The 15843-nt window shown below is 44.0% G+C and overlaps 1 protein-coding gene across 9 annotated transcripts in view; it reads right to left on the bottom strand.

Annotated features, from left to right (window-relative positions):
- Positions 1-15843, bottom strand: part of zfr (zinc finger RNA binding protein) — a 45935-nt gene that overhangs the window by 18093 nt on the left and 11999 nt on the right. For 3 of the 9 annotated variants that reach the window (XM_031816570.1, XM_031816579.1, XM_031816580.1), the window contains 8 exons: positions 13633-13924; positions 12419-12611; positions 9971-10306; positions 9545-9696; positions 7757-7843; positions 7249-7455; positions 4889-5168; positions 1557-1723 (listed from right to left, as the gene is read on the bottom strand). In XM_031816570.1, the coding sequence (XP_031672430.1) occupies positions 1557-1723; positions 4889-5168; positions 7249-7455; positions 7757-7843; positions 9545-9696; positions 9971-10306; positions 12419-12611; positions 13633-13924 (1714 nt within the window). The remainder of the gene's footprint in view (positions 1-1556; positions 1724-4888; positions 5169-7248; positions 7456-7756; positions 7844-9544; positions 9697-9970; positions 10307-12418; positions 12612-13632; positions 13925-15843) is intronic. The other 6 variants (XM_031816583.1, XM_031816584.1, XM_031816585.1 and 3 more) reach the window with 3 other exon arrangements.

Raw genomic sequence — 15843 nt, 5'->3', positions numbered from 1 at the left:
GCGATCACTGCCTCATTGCCTGTATCCGCTATGGGTCCGCGGTCAAAACAACCACCCCTCAATGTCAAACGCTGGTCATTCCTTAAAAGTAATTTCCTCACCATCTTAGATAAGCATGCCCCATTCAAAAAAATGCAGAACTAAGAACAGATACACCCTAACCCTAACCCTAACATAGCCCTTGGTTCACTCCAGACCTGACTGCCCTCGACCAGCACAAAAACATCCTTTGGTGGACTGCAATAGCATCGAATGGGCCCCGCGATATGCAACTGTTCAGGGAAAATCAGGAACCAATACACGCAGTCAGTCAGGAAAACAAAGGCTAGCTTTTTCAAGCAGAAATTCACATCCTGTAGCTCAAACTCCAAAAAGTTTTGGGACACTGTAAAGTCCATTGAGAACAAGAGCACCTCCTCCTAGCTGCCCACTGCACTGAGGCTAGGTAACACGGTCACCACAGAACTCACTACTGTAATGGTCCAGGTTACAAAGTGGCTTAGTGACTCGTGTTTGCATCTCAATGTGAAAAAAAACTGTTAGCATCTTCTTCACAAAGAGGGCAACAGATGCTACTGAGCCAGATGTCTGTGTGTCAGGGGAGAAGCTCCAGGTGGTATCCGATTTTAAGTACCTTGGCATCATACTTGATTCCAACCTCTCTTTTAAAAAGCATGTGAAAAAGGTAATTCAAATAACCAAATTCAACCTAGCTAATTTCCGATTTATACGAAATTGTTTGACTACAGAGGTAGCAAAACTGTACTTCAAATCTATGATACTCCCCCACTTAACATACTGCTTGACTAGTTGGGCCCAAGCTTGCTGTACAACATTAAAACCTATTCAGTCTGTCTACAAACAGGCTCTCAAAGTGCTTGATAGGAAGCCCAATAGCCATCATCATTGTCACATCCTTAGAAAGCATGAGCTCTTGAGTTGGGAAAATCTTGTGCAATACACGACGCATGTCTTGTATTCAAGATCCTTAATGGCCTGGCTCCCCCTCCACTCAATATTTTTGTTAAACAGAAAACCCAGACATATGGCAGCAGATCCACAAGGTCTGCCATGAGAGGTGACTGTAGTTCCCTTAAGGAAAAGCACCTTTAGTAAATATATTTTCTCTGTGAGAGCTTCCCATGTCTGGAATACACTGCCATCAGACACACACAACTGCACCACCTATCACACTTTCACAAAATACTTACATTAGACATAGCTAAAAGTCAATCAGATTTGGGGTACTGTATATAGACTCTTTTCTACTGTGTTATTGGCTTGTTTGTGTTATTGGCTTGTTTGTTTTATTCCATGTGTAACTCTGTGTTGTTGTCTGTGTCACACTGCTATGCTTATCTTGGCCAGGTCGCAGTTGCAAATGAGAACTTGTTCTCAACTAGCCTACCTGGTTAAATAAAGGTGAAATAGAGGCTGACCTGATCGGTCTTCGTTACCCCTCAGTCCTTCAGATTTACAAGAAATATATCATATATTCTACTACAACTGTGGCAAGACATTCACTCAGGTTTTTGGTTATGTGATCTGACCCGTACCTCTTCCACATAGTCGTGTCCAACGGGCTGCACGTCATTCTGCAAGGCGGCCAGGGTAGACAGCGAATCAGAGGACTCGTTCTTTGTCTCCTGAGGTTGGGGGACCAATGAGGGCGGAGGAGGCTTGGATGTCTCCACCTTCCCGGTAGTCTGGAGCTTGTTTCCCCCTGGAGACAGAAGAATTGATGAGGATTGGTTAATAATACACAATAATAATAATAATAATAATAATAATAACAATAATAACAATAACAATAACAATAATAATAATAACAATAATAATAATAATAATAATAATAACAATAATAATAACAATAATAATAATAATAACAATAATAATAATAACAATAATAATAATAATAATAACAATAACAATAATAATAACAATAATAATAATAATAACAATAATAATAATAATAATGTGGTCTCTGGTTCGGCCCAGCAACCAAAGGGGTCTCTGGTTCGGCCCAGCAACCAAAGGGGTCTCTGGTTCGGCCCAGCAACCAAAAGGGGTCTCTGGTTCGGCCCAGCAACCAAAGGGGTCTCTGGTTCGGCCCAGCAACCAAAGGGGTCTCTGGTTCGGCCCAGCAACCAAAGGGGTCTCTGGTTCGGCCCAGCAACCAAAGGGGTCTCTGGTTCGGCCCAGCAACCAAAGGGGTCTCTGGTTCGGCCCAGCAACCAAAGGGGTCTCTGGTTCGGCCCAGCAACCAAAGGGGTCTCTGGTTCGGCCCAGCAACCAAAGGGGTCTCTGGTTCGGCCCAGCAACCAAAGGGGTCTCTGGTTCGGATCCCTGAGCAGACTAGCTGGGGAAAAAAATAAAATCTGTCAATGTGCACTTAACCCTAATTGCGCCTTCAAGTCGCTCTGGATAACAGTGTCTACTAAATGACTCAAATTTGAATCAACACTGAACAAAAATATTAAAACGCAACATGTAAAGTGTTTCATGAGTTAAAATATCCCAGAAATGATCCACACACAAAAAGCTTATTTCTCTCAAATGTTGTGCACAAATTTGTGCACATCCCCGTTCGTGAGCATTTTTCCTTTGCCAAGATAATCCATCCACCTGACAGGTGTGGTATAATCAAGAAGCTGGTTAAACAGCATGATCATTACACAGGTGCACCTTGTGCTGGGGACAATAAACAGCCACTCTAAAATGTGTAGTTTTGTTACACAACACAATGACAGATTTAATTTAAAAAAAATTAATTTTACCTTTATTTAACTAGGCAAGTCAGTTAAGAACAAATTCTTATTTTCAATGACGGCCTAGGAACGGTGGCTTAACTGCCTTGTTCAGGGGCAGAACGACAGATAAAAAAAATCTCAATTAGGATCTAATAGCAACTAGGATGGGTTGATCTTATGACTGTGCCTTTGGCTTCTGGACAACAAAAGAAAGTTGATATGAAAACCAGAGGTCGTCCGACTAATCAGGGTCGATTTCAAGTTCAACAAATCAGTAATCTGCATTTTTGGACGCAGACTGCTGACCACCTGTTACTCCACGAGGAGACTGCTGACCACCTGTTACTCCACGGTGCCTGTTCATTTATCATCCAATCACAGCCTACTTCACCAAACGGGTGATGATTTAACAAGCGCATTCGTGAAAAAAGCACCGTCATTGCACCAATGTACCGTGAACATCAATGCCTTTCTTAAAATCAACACACAAGTATATATTTTTTTAACCTGCATATTTTGTTAAATTAAATTAATGTTAGCGGGCAATATTAACTAGGGAAATATTAATATTAACTTGTCACTTCTCTTGCGTTCTGTGTAAGCAGAGTCAGGGTATATGCAGCAGTTTGGGTCGCCTGGCTCGTTGCGAACCGTGTGAAGACCATTTCTTCCTAAAAGACCGTAATTAAATTTGCCAGAAATGTACATAATTATGACATAACATTGAAGGATGTGCAATGTAACAGGAATATTTTGACTTATGGATGCCACCCGTTCGATAAAATATGGACCTCTCCGTATTTCACTGAAAGAATAAACGTTTTGTTTTCGAAATTATAGTTTCCGGTTTGACCATATTAATGACCTAAAGCTCGTATTTCTGTGTGTTATTATGTTATAATTAAGTCTATGAGCAGTCTGAGCGGTGGTAGGCAGCAGCAGGCTCATAAGCATTCATTCAAACAGCCATTTCCTGCATTTGCCAGCAGCTCTTCGCAATGCTTGAAGCACAGCGCTGTTCATGAGCCTATAAACTTCAGAGATTAGACTGGCAATACTAAGGTGCCTATAAGAACATCCAATAGTCAAAAGGTTTATGGAATACAAATGGTAGAAAGAGAAATAGTCCTATAATAACGTCAACATACACCTTCTTACCTGGGAATATTGAAGACTCATGTTAAAACGAACCACCAGCTTTCATGATCTCATGTTCTGAGCTTTCTTACATGGCACATATTGCACTTTTACTTTCTTCTCCAACACTGTTTTTGCATTATTTAAACCAAATTTAAAACAGGTTACATTATTTATTTGAGGCTAAATTGATTTGCATTTATGTATTAAGTTAAAATAAAAAAGTGCTCATTGTGTATTGTCATTATTACAAATATTTATCAAAATACAAAATTTCGGTCAAATCATTAGTATCGACTTTTTTTGGAGCCACAATAAATCGGTATTGAAAAATCATAATCTGTTGACCGCTAATGAAAACCAATAGAACAGGAGAGAAATGCTTGTTAACGGCATAAGGAAGTCTATAAAATAATTGTCTCCATGTTTCTATGGATGGATTTTGGCTAAGTTACTTAAAGTAAAAAACTTTCAGGTTTAAAAAAAAACACGCCGCCCGCAGCTCACGCCGCCCGCAGCTCACGCCGCCCGCAGCTCACGCCGCCCGCAGCTCACGCCGCCCGCAGCTAACATCCCTAAGCGAGAAAGCTGGCCTCAGCCTGACTTTAAAATCAGACTGGCAGCGATTCAGCTCCCCATTGGCATGTACTGCCAACACATCTCAACCACCCACAGGCTCAACCACCCACAGGCTCAACCACCCACAGGCTCAACCACCCACAGGCTCAACCACCCACATCCTCAACCACCCACATCCTCAACCACCCACAGGCTCAACCACCCACAGGCTCAACCACCCACAGGCTCAACCACCCACAGGCTCAACCACCCACAGGCTCAACCACTAGCCTAGAGCAGTCTCGGCCTCTAGAATTTCATCATGGACCACGTTCCACACGCAAACTCCATTTAAATACATTCTCCGAATTGAAAAAGCTAAATTCAAGTTTAAGTGAATGATTGGATCTTTATTTAGGAGGGATATACTGGAACAGCCTTACCGACAAAGTTGATCTTGGGGGTGTTGACCTTCTTGACAGCTGTGGTGGCATTGGCTGCTGATAGGTTGTTCCCCACTAGACCCTTCCCCAGTCCGGCCCCCGCACCACCCTGGCTCACGATGTTAACCGGCTTCAGGTAGGAGGAGTTGGAGGTGGAGCCTGTGGGGGTGGTAGAGGAGGAGACAGGAGTCTTGGAGGAGGAGGTCGTGGAGGTTTGGGTCACTACACTTGGTTCTGTGGAAGGGATGGGCTTCCCCAGCTTGGTGTGGAGCTTCACCACCTGACAGGACAAAACAGAGACAAAATACAATGTTACATACTACATGCTAATGTTACACGTCTGAACAAAAATATAAACGCAACATGTAAAGCACAGCCTGGGATTGAACCAGGATCTGTAGTGACGCAGCGAGGTTTCCCAAACCCCCCCCCCCCCCAATTGGCTACAGTCTTGTCCCGTCGCTGCAACTCCCGTACAGACTCGGGAGAGACGAAGGTCGAGAGCCGTGCATCCTCAAACAGGGATCGAACCAGGATCTGCAGTGATGCAGCGAGCACTGGGATACAGTGCTCAAAAACAAGACGCCCCAAACCGCACTGCTTCTTGACACTGCTTGTTTAAACCGGAAGCCAGCCGCACCAATGTGTCGGAGGAAATACCATACACCTGGCAATCGTGTCAGCATGCAATGCACCCGGCCCGCCACAGGAGTCATCGCTAGAGCGTGATGGGACAACCCGGTCGGCCAAACCCTCCTCTAACCCAGACGACTCCGGGCCAATTTTGCGCCACGTCTTCTCGTCGCGGGCGGCTGCGGCACAGCCTGGGATCGAACCAGGATCTGCAGTGATGCAGCGAGCACTGGGATACAGTGCCTTAGACTGCTGCACCACTCAGGAGGCCCATGCTCATTTCATTTTTTTTTGCCCTAACACTACACAGCCCTACCAACAGGTAAAAATGTACTCGACTAAGCTGTACCCCCGCACTGACTCCATACACCCTCTATATTCTTATTGTTATTTTGTTGCGTTACTTATGTTTTACTTTATTTGGTAAATCCTTAACTCTTTCTTGAACTGCACTGTTGGTTATAACGGCTTGTACGTAAAGCATTTCACAGTAAGGTCTACACCGGTTTTATTTGGCACCTGTGATTTGAAAAAAAAAGTTGCTTGAAAGGCATGAGCTCTGCTTTGTTTTTTTTGCACAGGCTGTACTGTACATACTTCATCAGTCTCTCATTCACAATTTGACAAGCACTTGATAATGCCTCAAATTTCATGGCGGCATCCCCTTTACGGACCGGAGTGCTGTGTTGTACCCTTCTCCGGGAGTGTGCTGCGCAATCCGAAGCGTCTCTCCATCACGTGATCGATCGGGTCTCTCACAGGCTACAAGTTAATACAGACGCAACTGCGCGCAATTCCAATTGGATGAACGGTCCACATTTACTTTGTGGGACTATCATTTGTTTTTCAACAGGACAATGACCCAACACACCTCCAGGCTGTGTAAGGGCTATATGACCAAGAAGGAGAGTGACGGAGTACTGCATCAGATGACCTGGCCTCTGCAATTACCCGACCTCAACCCAATTGAGACTGTTTAGGTTGAGCTGGATCGCAGATTGAAGGAAAAGCAGCCAACAAGTGCTCAGCATATGTGGGAACTCCTTCAAGACTGTTGGAAAAACATTCCTCATGAAGCTGCTTGAGAGAGCCAAGAGTTTACAAAGCTGTCATCAAGGCAAAGGGTAGCTAGTTTGAAGAATCTAACATATATTTTGATTTGTTTAACACTTTTTTGGTTACTACGTGATTCCATGTATGTTATTTCATAGTGTTGATGTCTTCACTATTATTCTACAATGTAGAAAATAGTAAAAAATAAAGAAAAACCCTTGAATGAGTAGGTGTGTCCAAACACACACACTTAGTGGATTCGGCCATTTCAGCCACACCTGTTGCTGACGTGTGTACAAAAGAGCACACAGCCATGCAATCTCCATAGACAAACATTGGCAGTAGAATGGCCCGTACTTAAGAGCGCAGAGACTTTCAACGTGGCAAGTCAGTTCATCAAATTTACATTGTTTTTCTCCACTCACTCAGTGGTGTACAAAACATGAGGAACACCTGCTCTTTCCATGACACTGACTGACCAGGTGAAAGCTATGATCCCTTATTGATGTCACTTGATGAGCATTAATATTAGCATATGTTATGGAATCAACACGACACTGCAGAGTGATGTCATAATAGACTAAGTGAGTGACCAAACACTCACAGGCCGGGTAACTCTAAACCACTGTGACAACCACGGATACTTTATAAATCCATTTGACCAAGGAGCTTACCTTCTGGTGCTTGGCTCCTCGGATGTGTGCAGCGTATGCATCTGCCCCGGTGCAGGAGACGTCACAGAGCTCACAGCGGAGCTGGTTCTGAGTCCCCCGGGCTGAGCCTCCTCCACCTCCACTACTGCTGCTGCTGCTGCTCTGTGAGACTTTCAGGGCCACCTCCTTCTTCTTGTGCTTCTGGCCCTCCAGGTGCTCCTTGTAGGTCTGGGTGGATGAGAGGGAGAAATCAGTTCTCTCTAGATAGAGCTAAAGCTAAGGACAGGCAGGTAGCATGAGTCTCTGTGCTAACCTAATGACAGGCAGGTAGCTTGAGTGTGCTAACCTAAGGACAGGTAGGTATGAGAAAAGGGCTGAAAAGGAGGGTTAGATGGACAGAAAGAAGAAAAGATGCTGATCTGAAGATAAGTGAGGAGAGATGGATGAAAGACTGATGGATTGAGTGAGGGGACAGAGGTGTTCTCTAACCTCACCTGGGGTCCTGGCTACAGGTGTTCTCTAAACTCACCTGGGGCCCTGCGCAGCTGATCTTGCAGACATCACAGTAGTGGATCTGTGGTGGTTTGGGGGGCTGCTTGGGTTTCAGCTGCTTGCTCTGGAAGGGGGGGGGGGTTGGGGGGGGGGGGGTAAAAATATGATAAAATACTGACTGGACAAAACAAAGAACACCTGCTCTTTCCATGACAAAGACTGATCAGTTGAAAGATATGATCCCTTATTGACGTCACTTGTTAAATCCACTTCAAAATCAGTGTAATGGGCCCCTGAGTGGCGCAGCAGTCCAAGGCACTGTATGAGGAGTCAATACAGTCCCCGGTTCGAATCCAGGCTGTATCACATCCGGCCATGGATTTGGGAGTCCCACAGGGCAGCGCACAAGACTTGCCTAGTTAACCTTTTCTTTATTTAAAGGCCACAAGAGGTCGGGACCTGATGTTGGGCTCGCAGTCGGCGTTCCAATTCACCCCAAAGGTATTTGACGAGGTTGAGGTCAGGGCTATGTGCAGGCCAGTCAAATTCTTCCACACCGATCTCAACAAACCATTTCTGTATGGACCTCGCTTTGTGCACAGGGGCATTGTCATGCTGAAACAGGAAAGGGCCTTCCCCAATCTGTTGCTAGAAAGTTGGAAGAACAGAATAATCTAGAATGTCATTGTATGTTGTAGCGTTAAGATTTCCCTTCACTGGTACTAAGGGGCCTGAACCATGAAACAGTCCCAGACCATTATTTCTCCTCCACCAAACTTTACAGTTGGCACTATGCATTGGGGCAGGTAGCGTTCTCCTGGCATTCGCTAAACCCAAGTTCATCCATCGGACTGCCAGATGGTGAAGCGTGATTCATCACTCCAGAGAACGCATTTCCACTGCTCCAGAGTCCAATGGCCACAAGCTTTACACCCCTCCAGCCGACGCTTGGCATTGCGCATTGTGATCTTAGACCTTGTATGCGGCTGCTCGGCCATGGAAACCCATTTCATGAAGCTCTTGACGAACAGTTCTTGACGTTGCTTCCAGAGGCAGTTAGCCTCCGTGAGCGTTGCAAATGAGGACCATTTTGATTTTTAAGCTCTTTAATCAGCCTCTTGATATGCCACACCTGTCAGGTGGATGGATTATTTTGGCAAATGAGAAATGATCACGAACAGGGATGTAAACAAATTTGAGAGAAATAAGCTTTTTGTGCGTATGGAATATTTCTGGGATATTTTATTCACACACACACTTAAATTTGTTTTGGCTCTATAGTTCAGCACTTTGGATTTTAAATAAAATGAGGTTTAATTTAACGGTATTTTCATCCATATAGGGTTGAACCGTTTAGGAAGTACAGAACTTTTTGTACATTGTCCCCCAATTTTAAGAGACCAAACGTATTTAATGGCCCAAAAGCACTCATTATTCACGATTAATTCAGGATAATCTGTAATCATGGTAGCATCCACATTCATGTAGGGGTGTTTAGAAACATATTATATTCTTATTTGCAATACAATTGACTCCAAAACGACACAACATACATTAATTTATATGGGACCCGTTTTCCTACGTGTGAATTTGTCCGATCCTTTTTAGGGGACCAAAAGTGAGGACTATTTACAAAAACATCAGTTCACCCAATATGGATGAAAATCCCCTCAGATTAAAGCTGACAGTCTTTTAACCTCATTAGTATCAATTCAAAATCCAAAGTGCTGGAAAACAGAACCCAAAACAAATTCAAAACATCGTCACTGTCCTAATACTTTTGGAGCTCACTGCAGTCAGAAAACATTGGGTTAGAAATATGGACCTGGAAGGGAGGTTTCTTGGTGAAGGAGCTGCCTGTCCAGGCTGCTGAAGCTGCGACAGCCGCCACAGCCTGTTTCTGCTGCTGCTGTTGTTGCTGGTAGTAGGTAGAAGCAGCAGAGTACACCGCAGCCTCGTAGCCCGAGTACGACGTACCTTGGGGAGGGGTGGAGAGAAGAGAGAGGGGGGGGGGTTAATTCCCACACATCTAACTTCCAACTTTGCACAGGCCAGGAGCCGGACAGTTGGGGAGGCAATGCGTGGCGCAATTACACATTTCCAGTAACAATCCCAGGATTCCTATTAGATTTCCCAGAAGGCTTTGTTGGAGCTGAAGGATTCTCAGTTGGAGCTTCCTCCAGAAACCAAAAATATATCTGGAAAACCTGGGTGGGAATTCTATACATGTATTTTGTATTAGAATGCTTACCAGAGTAGGCGACGGGGTTGGTACTATACGTAGGACTCTGGGAGTACGTGACTGCGTTGGTTGAGTAGGTAGTTGGCAGGTAGTGCATGCTGGTTACGGCTTGCATGTCGTGCTTACCAGAGTACGTGACCGCGTTGGTGGAGTAGGTGGGGCTCTGAGAGTAGGAGGGGACGACGGAGGCGACGGCAGCCACAGGCTGTACAGTGGACACGGGGTAAATGGAGAATGTGGAAGAAGCTGGGGAGGGAGTGACAGGCTTGATGGCCGTCACCTGACGAGACTGTTGCGTCTGGGTGTAGGGGGTCAGACTGGCCTGGCTGTAGCCTGTCTTCGGGGCTGAGAGGGAGAAGCAGAGACTGATTCTTAATGTACGTCTCTCAAAAGCTGTGTAGCCTGTCTTAGGGGCTGCAGGAGGAGAGAGCTTGATGTTGGTCAAGAGTTCACCTGTTAAGTACAGTACTACAATACTGGATACAATATTAGAATACTGGATAAACATGGGACCAATACAATAGAATACTACAATACTGGATACAATATTAGAATACTGGATTAACATGGGACCAATACAGTAGAATACTACAATACTGGATAAACATGGGACCAATACAGTAGAATACTACAATACTGGATACAATATTAGAATACTGGATTAACATGGGACCAATACAGTAGAATACTACAATACTGGATAAACATGGGAACAATACAGTAGAATACTACAATACTGGATACAATATTAGAATACTGGATTAACATGGGACCAATACAGTAGAATACTACAATACTGGATACAATATTAGAATACTACAATACTGGATACAATATTAGAATACTGGATTAACATGGGACCAATACAGTAGAATACTACAATACTGGATAAACATGGGACCAATACAGTAGAATACTACAATACTGGATAAACATGGGACCAATACAGTAGAATACTACAATACTGGATACAATATTAGAATACTGGATTAACATGGGACCAATACAGTAGAATACTACAATACTGGATAAACATGGGAACAATACAGTAGAATACTACAATACTGGATAAACAATACAGTAGAATACTACAATACTGGATAAAAATGGGACCAATACAGTAGAATACTACAATACTGGATACAATATTAGAATACTGGATTAACATGGGACCAATACAGTAGAATACTACAATACTGGATAAACATGGGAACAATACAGTAGAATACTACAATACTGGATACAATATTAGAATACTGGATTAACATGGGACCAATACAGTAGAATACTACAATACTGGATACAATATTAGAATACTGGATTAACATGGGACCAATACAGTAGAATACTACAATACTGGATACAATATTAGAATACTACAATACTGGATACAATATTAGAATACTGGATTAAAATGGGACCAATACAGTAGAATACTACAATACTGGATAAAAATGGGACCAATACAGTAGAATACTACAATACTGGATGAACCTGGGACCAATACAGTAGAATACTACAATACTGGATAAACATGGGACCAATACAGTAGAATACTACAATACTGGATACAATATTAGAATACTGGATTAACATGGGACCAATACAGTAGAATACTACAATACTGGATAAACATGGGACCAATACAGTAGAATACTACAATACTGGATACAATATTAGAATACTGGATTAACATGGGACCAATACAGTAGAATACTACAATACTGGATAAACATGGGACCAATACAGTAGAATACTACAATACTGGATAAACATGGGACCAATACAGTAGAATACTACAATACTGGATAAACATGGGACCAATACAGTAGAATACTACAATACTGGATACAATATTAGAATACTGGATTAACATGGGACCAATACAGTAGAATACTACAATACTGGATAAACATGGGACCAATACAGTAGAATACTACAATACTGGATAAACATGGGAACAATACAGTAGAATACTACAATACTGGATAAACATGGGAACAATACAGTAGAATACTACAATACTGGATGAACATGGGACCAATACAGTAGAATACTACAATACTGGATAAACATGGGAACAATACAGTAGAATACTACAATACTGGATGAACATGGGACCAATACAGTAGAATACTACAATACTGGATAAACATGGGAACAATACAGTAGAATACTGGATAAACATGGGACCAATACAGTAGAATGTTACTGAAATAGTCTCCATCCAAGTGACTATGGATAAAAGGAATGAATCATTTTCATTCTAGTACAAGCATCAACATTTATTCAATGAAATGTGTAAAAAACTAAGGAAAAGGAATGAAGTTGTGCATCGCTCTGGGGTTTTAGGCAGGGTGTCCCGTAAAGCACTTTGTGATATCTGTTGACGAAAAAAAAAAAGGCTTTCTGGAAAAACACATTTAATTGATCTAGTAACTATCTGACCGCCATCACCTGGTAGGGATTTCTTCCACGTGGTGTCCCAGGAGGTGTTAAGGGAGGCGGTCTGGTAGTAGGACTCGGCTGTGGGTTGGGGCTGTACGGCCACCGCAGCGGCTACCGCAGAGCTAGCTACGGGTTGCTGGTAGTACTGCTTGGGGTCGTAGGTTACCGCTGGGGCCGTGGACCGTACGTAGGAGTAGGAATCCTGAAAAACAGAGACACAGTGGAGTCAGGGAAAAGAAACACGGAGGAGGAGGAGTCCTGTAAAACAGAGACACAGTGGAGTCAGGGAAAAGAAACACGGAGGAGGAGGAGTCCTGTAAAACAGAGACACAGTGGAGTCAGGGAAAAGAAACACGGAGGAGGAGGAGTCCTGTAAAACAGAGACACAGTGGAGTCAGGGAAAAGAAACACGGAGGAGTCCTGTAAAACAGAGACACAGTGGAGTCAGGGAAAAGAAACACGGAGGAGGAGGAGTCCTGTAAAACAGAGACACAGTGGAGTCAGGGAAAAGAAACACGGAGGAGGAGGGGAAACAAACACCACAGAGATGTTGGGCTGTTTCAGTACATTCAGCATCCTGATTATTTCACTTTGTTTAATCCATGCTGGGGAATGTGCAGCTGCACACTGGGAGAAGGTCCGAAGTAGCCTTTAGCTACAGGTCATGAGTTCATTAGGGGACTTCTTTAGACTAGTAGACACAGACAATGTGCTTAATTAAATACATATTTAGTCTAGTCATCACAGCATATGAATGAATAGTAATTAAAATAAACCGTCTATCAGTAGAGTTGTGATCACCACTGACAGAGGAGTTATCGGAGGTTAAAAATAAAATCACAAGCTGCAGTTTAAACCAAAGTAGTTCTCTCCATCCTTCAGCCCAACAGCATCTGGGCTCCAGATTGACGGAGACTTTCACAGAATAACAAACAAGCAGATGTGAGGTCCAACACCTTGATTCAATCAACTTGAAGATTCTTGGGGTGAGGAATAACAACTTCTGTGTGACTTTAAATATTTTTAAAATATCTATTAAAAAAAAAAAAAAATCCTGAGGCTTAAAATTCCCCCCCCAATGCTGTTCTGCAACCCTTTTTGGACTAGTGTTAAAACTGCCTCAGAACACCACCCAGCCCGGGTTTAAGAAAGCTTTAAAGATGAAATGAACACTCCAAAAGACTAACATGTTGAATATAACATCGAGGTGGGATGTTAGTTACCTGGTATCCTACCTGGTAGTTCTGGGACGTGACAGGGGGGGGCGGCGGGGGGACGTCCGGCTGGCGTGCGTAGCCGTAGTCAGCGGTGGCGTGCGCCGCCTGGTACCCTCCGTAGGCTGCGGCAGTGGCTGCTGCTGCCACGGCGACAGGGGCAGGCCTGGCTACGGCGACTGTGGCGCCGGTGGGAGCGTAGGCTGCTGCCACGGAGTGGGCTGCCATCGGTGCCTGGTGTACGGTGTAGCTGGCCACGGTGGTAGGGTGGGTGTAGGCCACCCCCGCAGCTGGCTGCTGACTGGAGAAGGAGAGAGAGAGAGAGAGAGAGAGAGATCAGGTCTGACTCTGCTGAGAAGGAAAGTCAGTACCGAGGCTGTGGCGACATTGTGGTGGTGCTGATGTAGGCCAAGGATGGGTAGGGGGAGGTCCGGAGGGTGTGAGTCAACTTCCCCCTAAGGAATTTGGAGCATTTTTTTATTTTACATTTAATTTGTCATTTCCTGAAACCTAGAGTACAGAGTCTTGAACAATGGTGAATCCTAAATTAAATTGAGATGGTCTCAAAGACATTTTTTGGGGGGGTTAAATTTAGGGCTAATGATTATTCTAAATTAGTCAGTGTCTTTATGTGGATAATCTAGCAGAAGAAGTAAACTTGCTTAAAATGTTGTTCTGAATCATTTAATTACTGGAGTCAATGTCCATTTTACTGTAGAAAATGTGAAAACTGAACTCAACTAGGGCTATATGGAGCTTGTTTCAGATCGCCATCCCTGACCTTATCCATCAGATCAACATGCCTTGTTGTCGTCGGTGACCTGACTATTATGACATCACTACTTGTTGACCTCCAAGCTATACGAAGAGGTCAAGATCCACAACGGATTAAAACATCCAGACTAACTTTCTGTGAAGGACAGGTATTAGCCGGAACAGCTCTCTGCCGCGGCGGGCACCCTAACTAGCGCAACGCCGCGCGGGCACTTTTCCTTGCTCGTCAATACGCTCACACGCCAAACTTACCGATGATATCAAAGCATGTGTGTTCACTTATTTAACTAAAACAACGCTGTAGCTAACTACAAAATAGTGGTTATTTGCTTGACAAACATACACTTTAGGCAAACAGTTTCGTTCTCCATTTTCTCTACTCCCCCCTCCCTCAAATTAGATGGAATCGAAGGACAAAGTGGAGAACTGGGCTGCTGCCGTCAAGCTCGGAAGAGGAAGCAAGACACCCCACTCCCTGCTTTTTTCCCCTGCATCTTTCTGCCTCAAATTCAAATCCATTTAGTAAGTCGACCAGACCCAGCTGCTATCGCATTGGTGCCTATAGGGGAGCCACACCCTTAAGCAGACAGGAACAGACCCCCCATGGTAAACTTCTTATCCACAATCTTTGATAGTCATAGTACTACAGGGGGGAGGAGAGCGAGATAGTTGTTTCTCCTCGCCACAAGTCCACTGATTGGCTCAACTCCCACTTCAAGACGGTTGAGTCAAAGACCAATGTGTCAACTACAATTAGAGGGCAATCGCCTCTGGTGTCCCAGGAGGTCTAAATGAGTCCCTGATTAGAGGGGAACAATGAAAACAAATGCACTGGCATACAGTTTGAAGGACCTATATCATTCATCAATTTAATAAGATACATGTTTTATCAATTTAGGAAATGAAAGCCAGCCTTGTATGCTTCCTTAGGTTTCTAAAAATTACCCTGTTGAAAGATGTCAGGCCGTCGGCATGTTTAAAAATGAAGAATGATTTAAGGAATGCCTTGAATATTTGACAACACTCACTGAGTGATGAGCAAGAGAGAAATCACTGCATCAAAAATGGGGAGGTGTTGAAATAGGAAAGGAAAGAAAGAACAGGAAAGAGAACGAGCGACAGAGAGAGAGAGAGAGAGAGAGAGAACGAGCGACAGAGAGAGAGAACGAGCGACAGAGAGAGAGACAGAGAGAGAACGAGCGACAGAGAGAGAGAACGAGCGACAGAGAGAGAGAACGAGCGACAGAGAGAGAGAACGAGCGACAGAGAGAGAGAGAGAAAGGCAAAGCGCGGAGGCGAGAGAATGGAGGTATTCAGGAAAATCCTTTGATTATTTCCCTGATGAGCAGCAGACCAAAAGAGGTCTCTGAGTGGAGGAGAGCAGTGTGTAGCCCCTGGCCTACTCCTTCCAACACACAGACTAAGCACTACCGTTGACCAGGTCCG

The sequence above is a fragment of the Oncorhynchus kisutch genome, linkage group LG3 (assembly GCF_002021735.2).
Source record: "Oncorhynchus kisutch isolate 150728-3 linkage group LG3, Okis_V2, whole genome shotgun sequence".
NCBI classification, from domain to species: domain Eukaryota; kingdom Metazoa; phylum Chordata; class Actinopteri; order Salmoniformes; family Salmonidae; genus Oncorhynchus; species Oncorhynchus kisutch.
The sequence above is the reverse complement of the archived record's forward strand: the minus strand, read 5'-3'. Positions and strand labels throughout refer to the sequence as shown.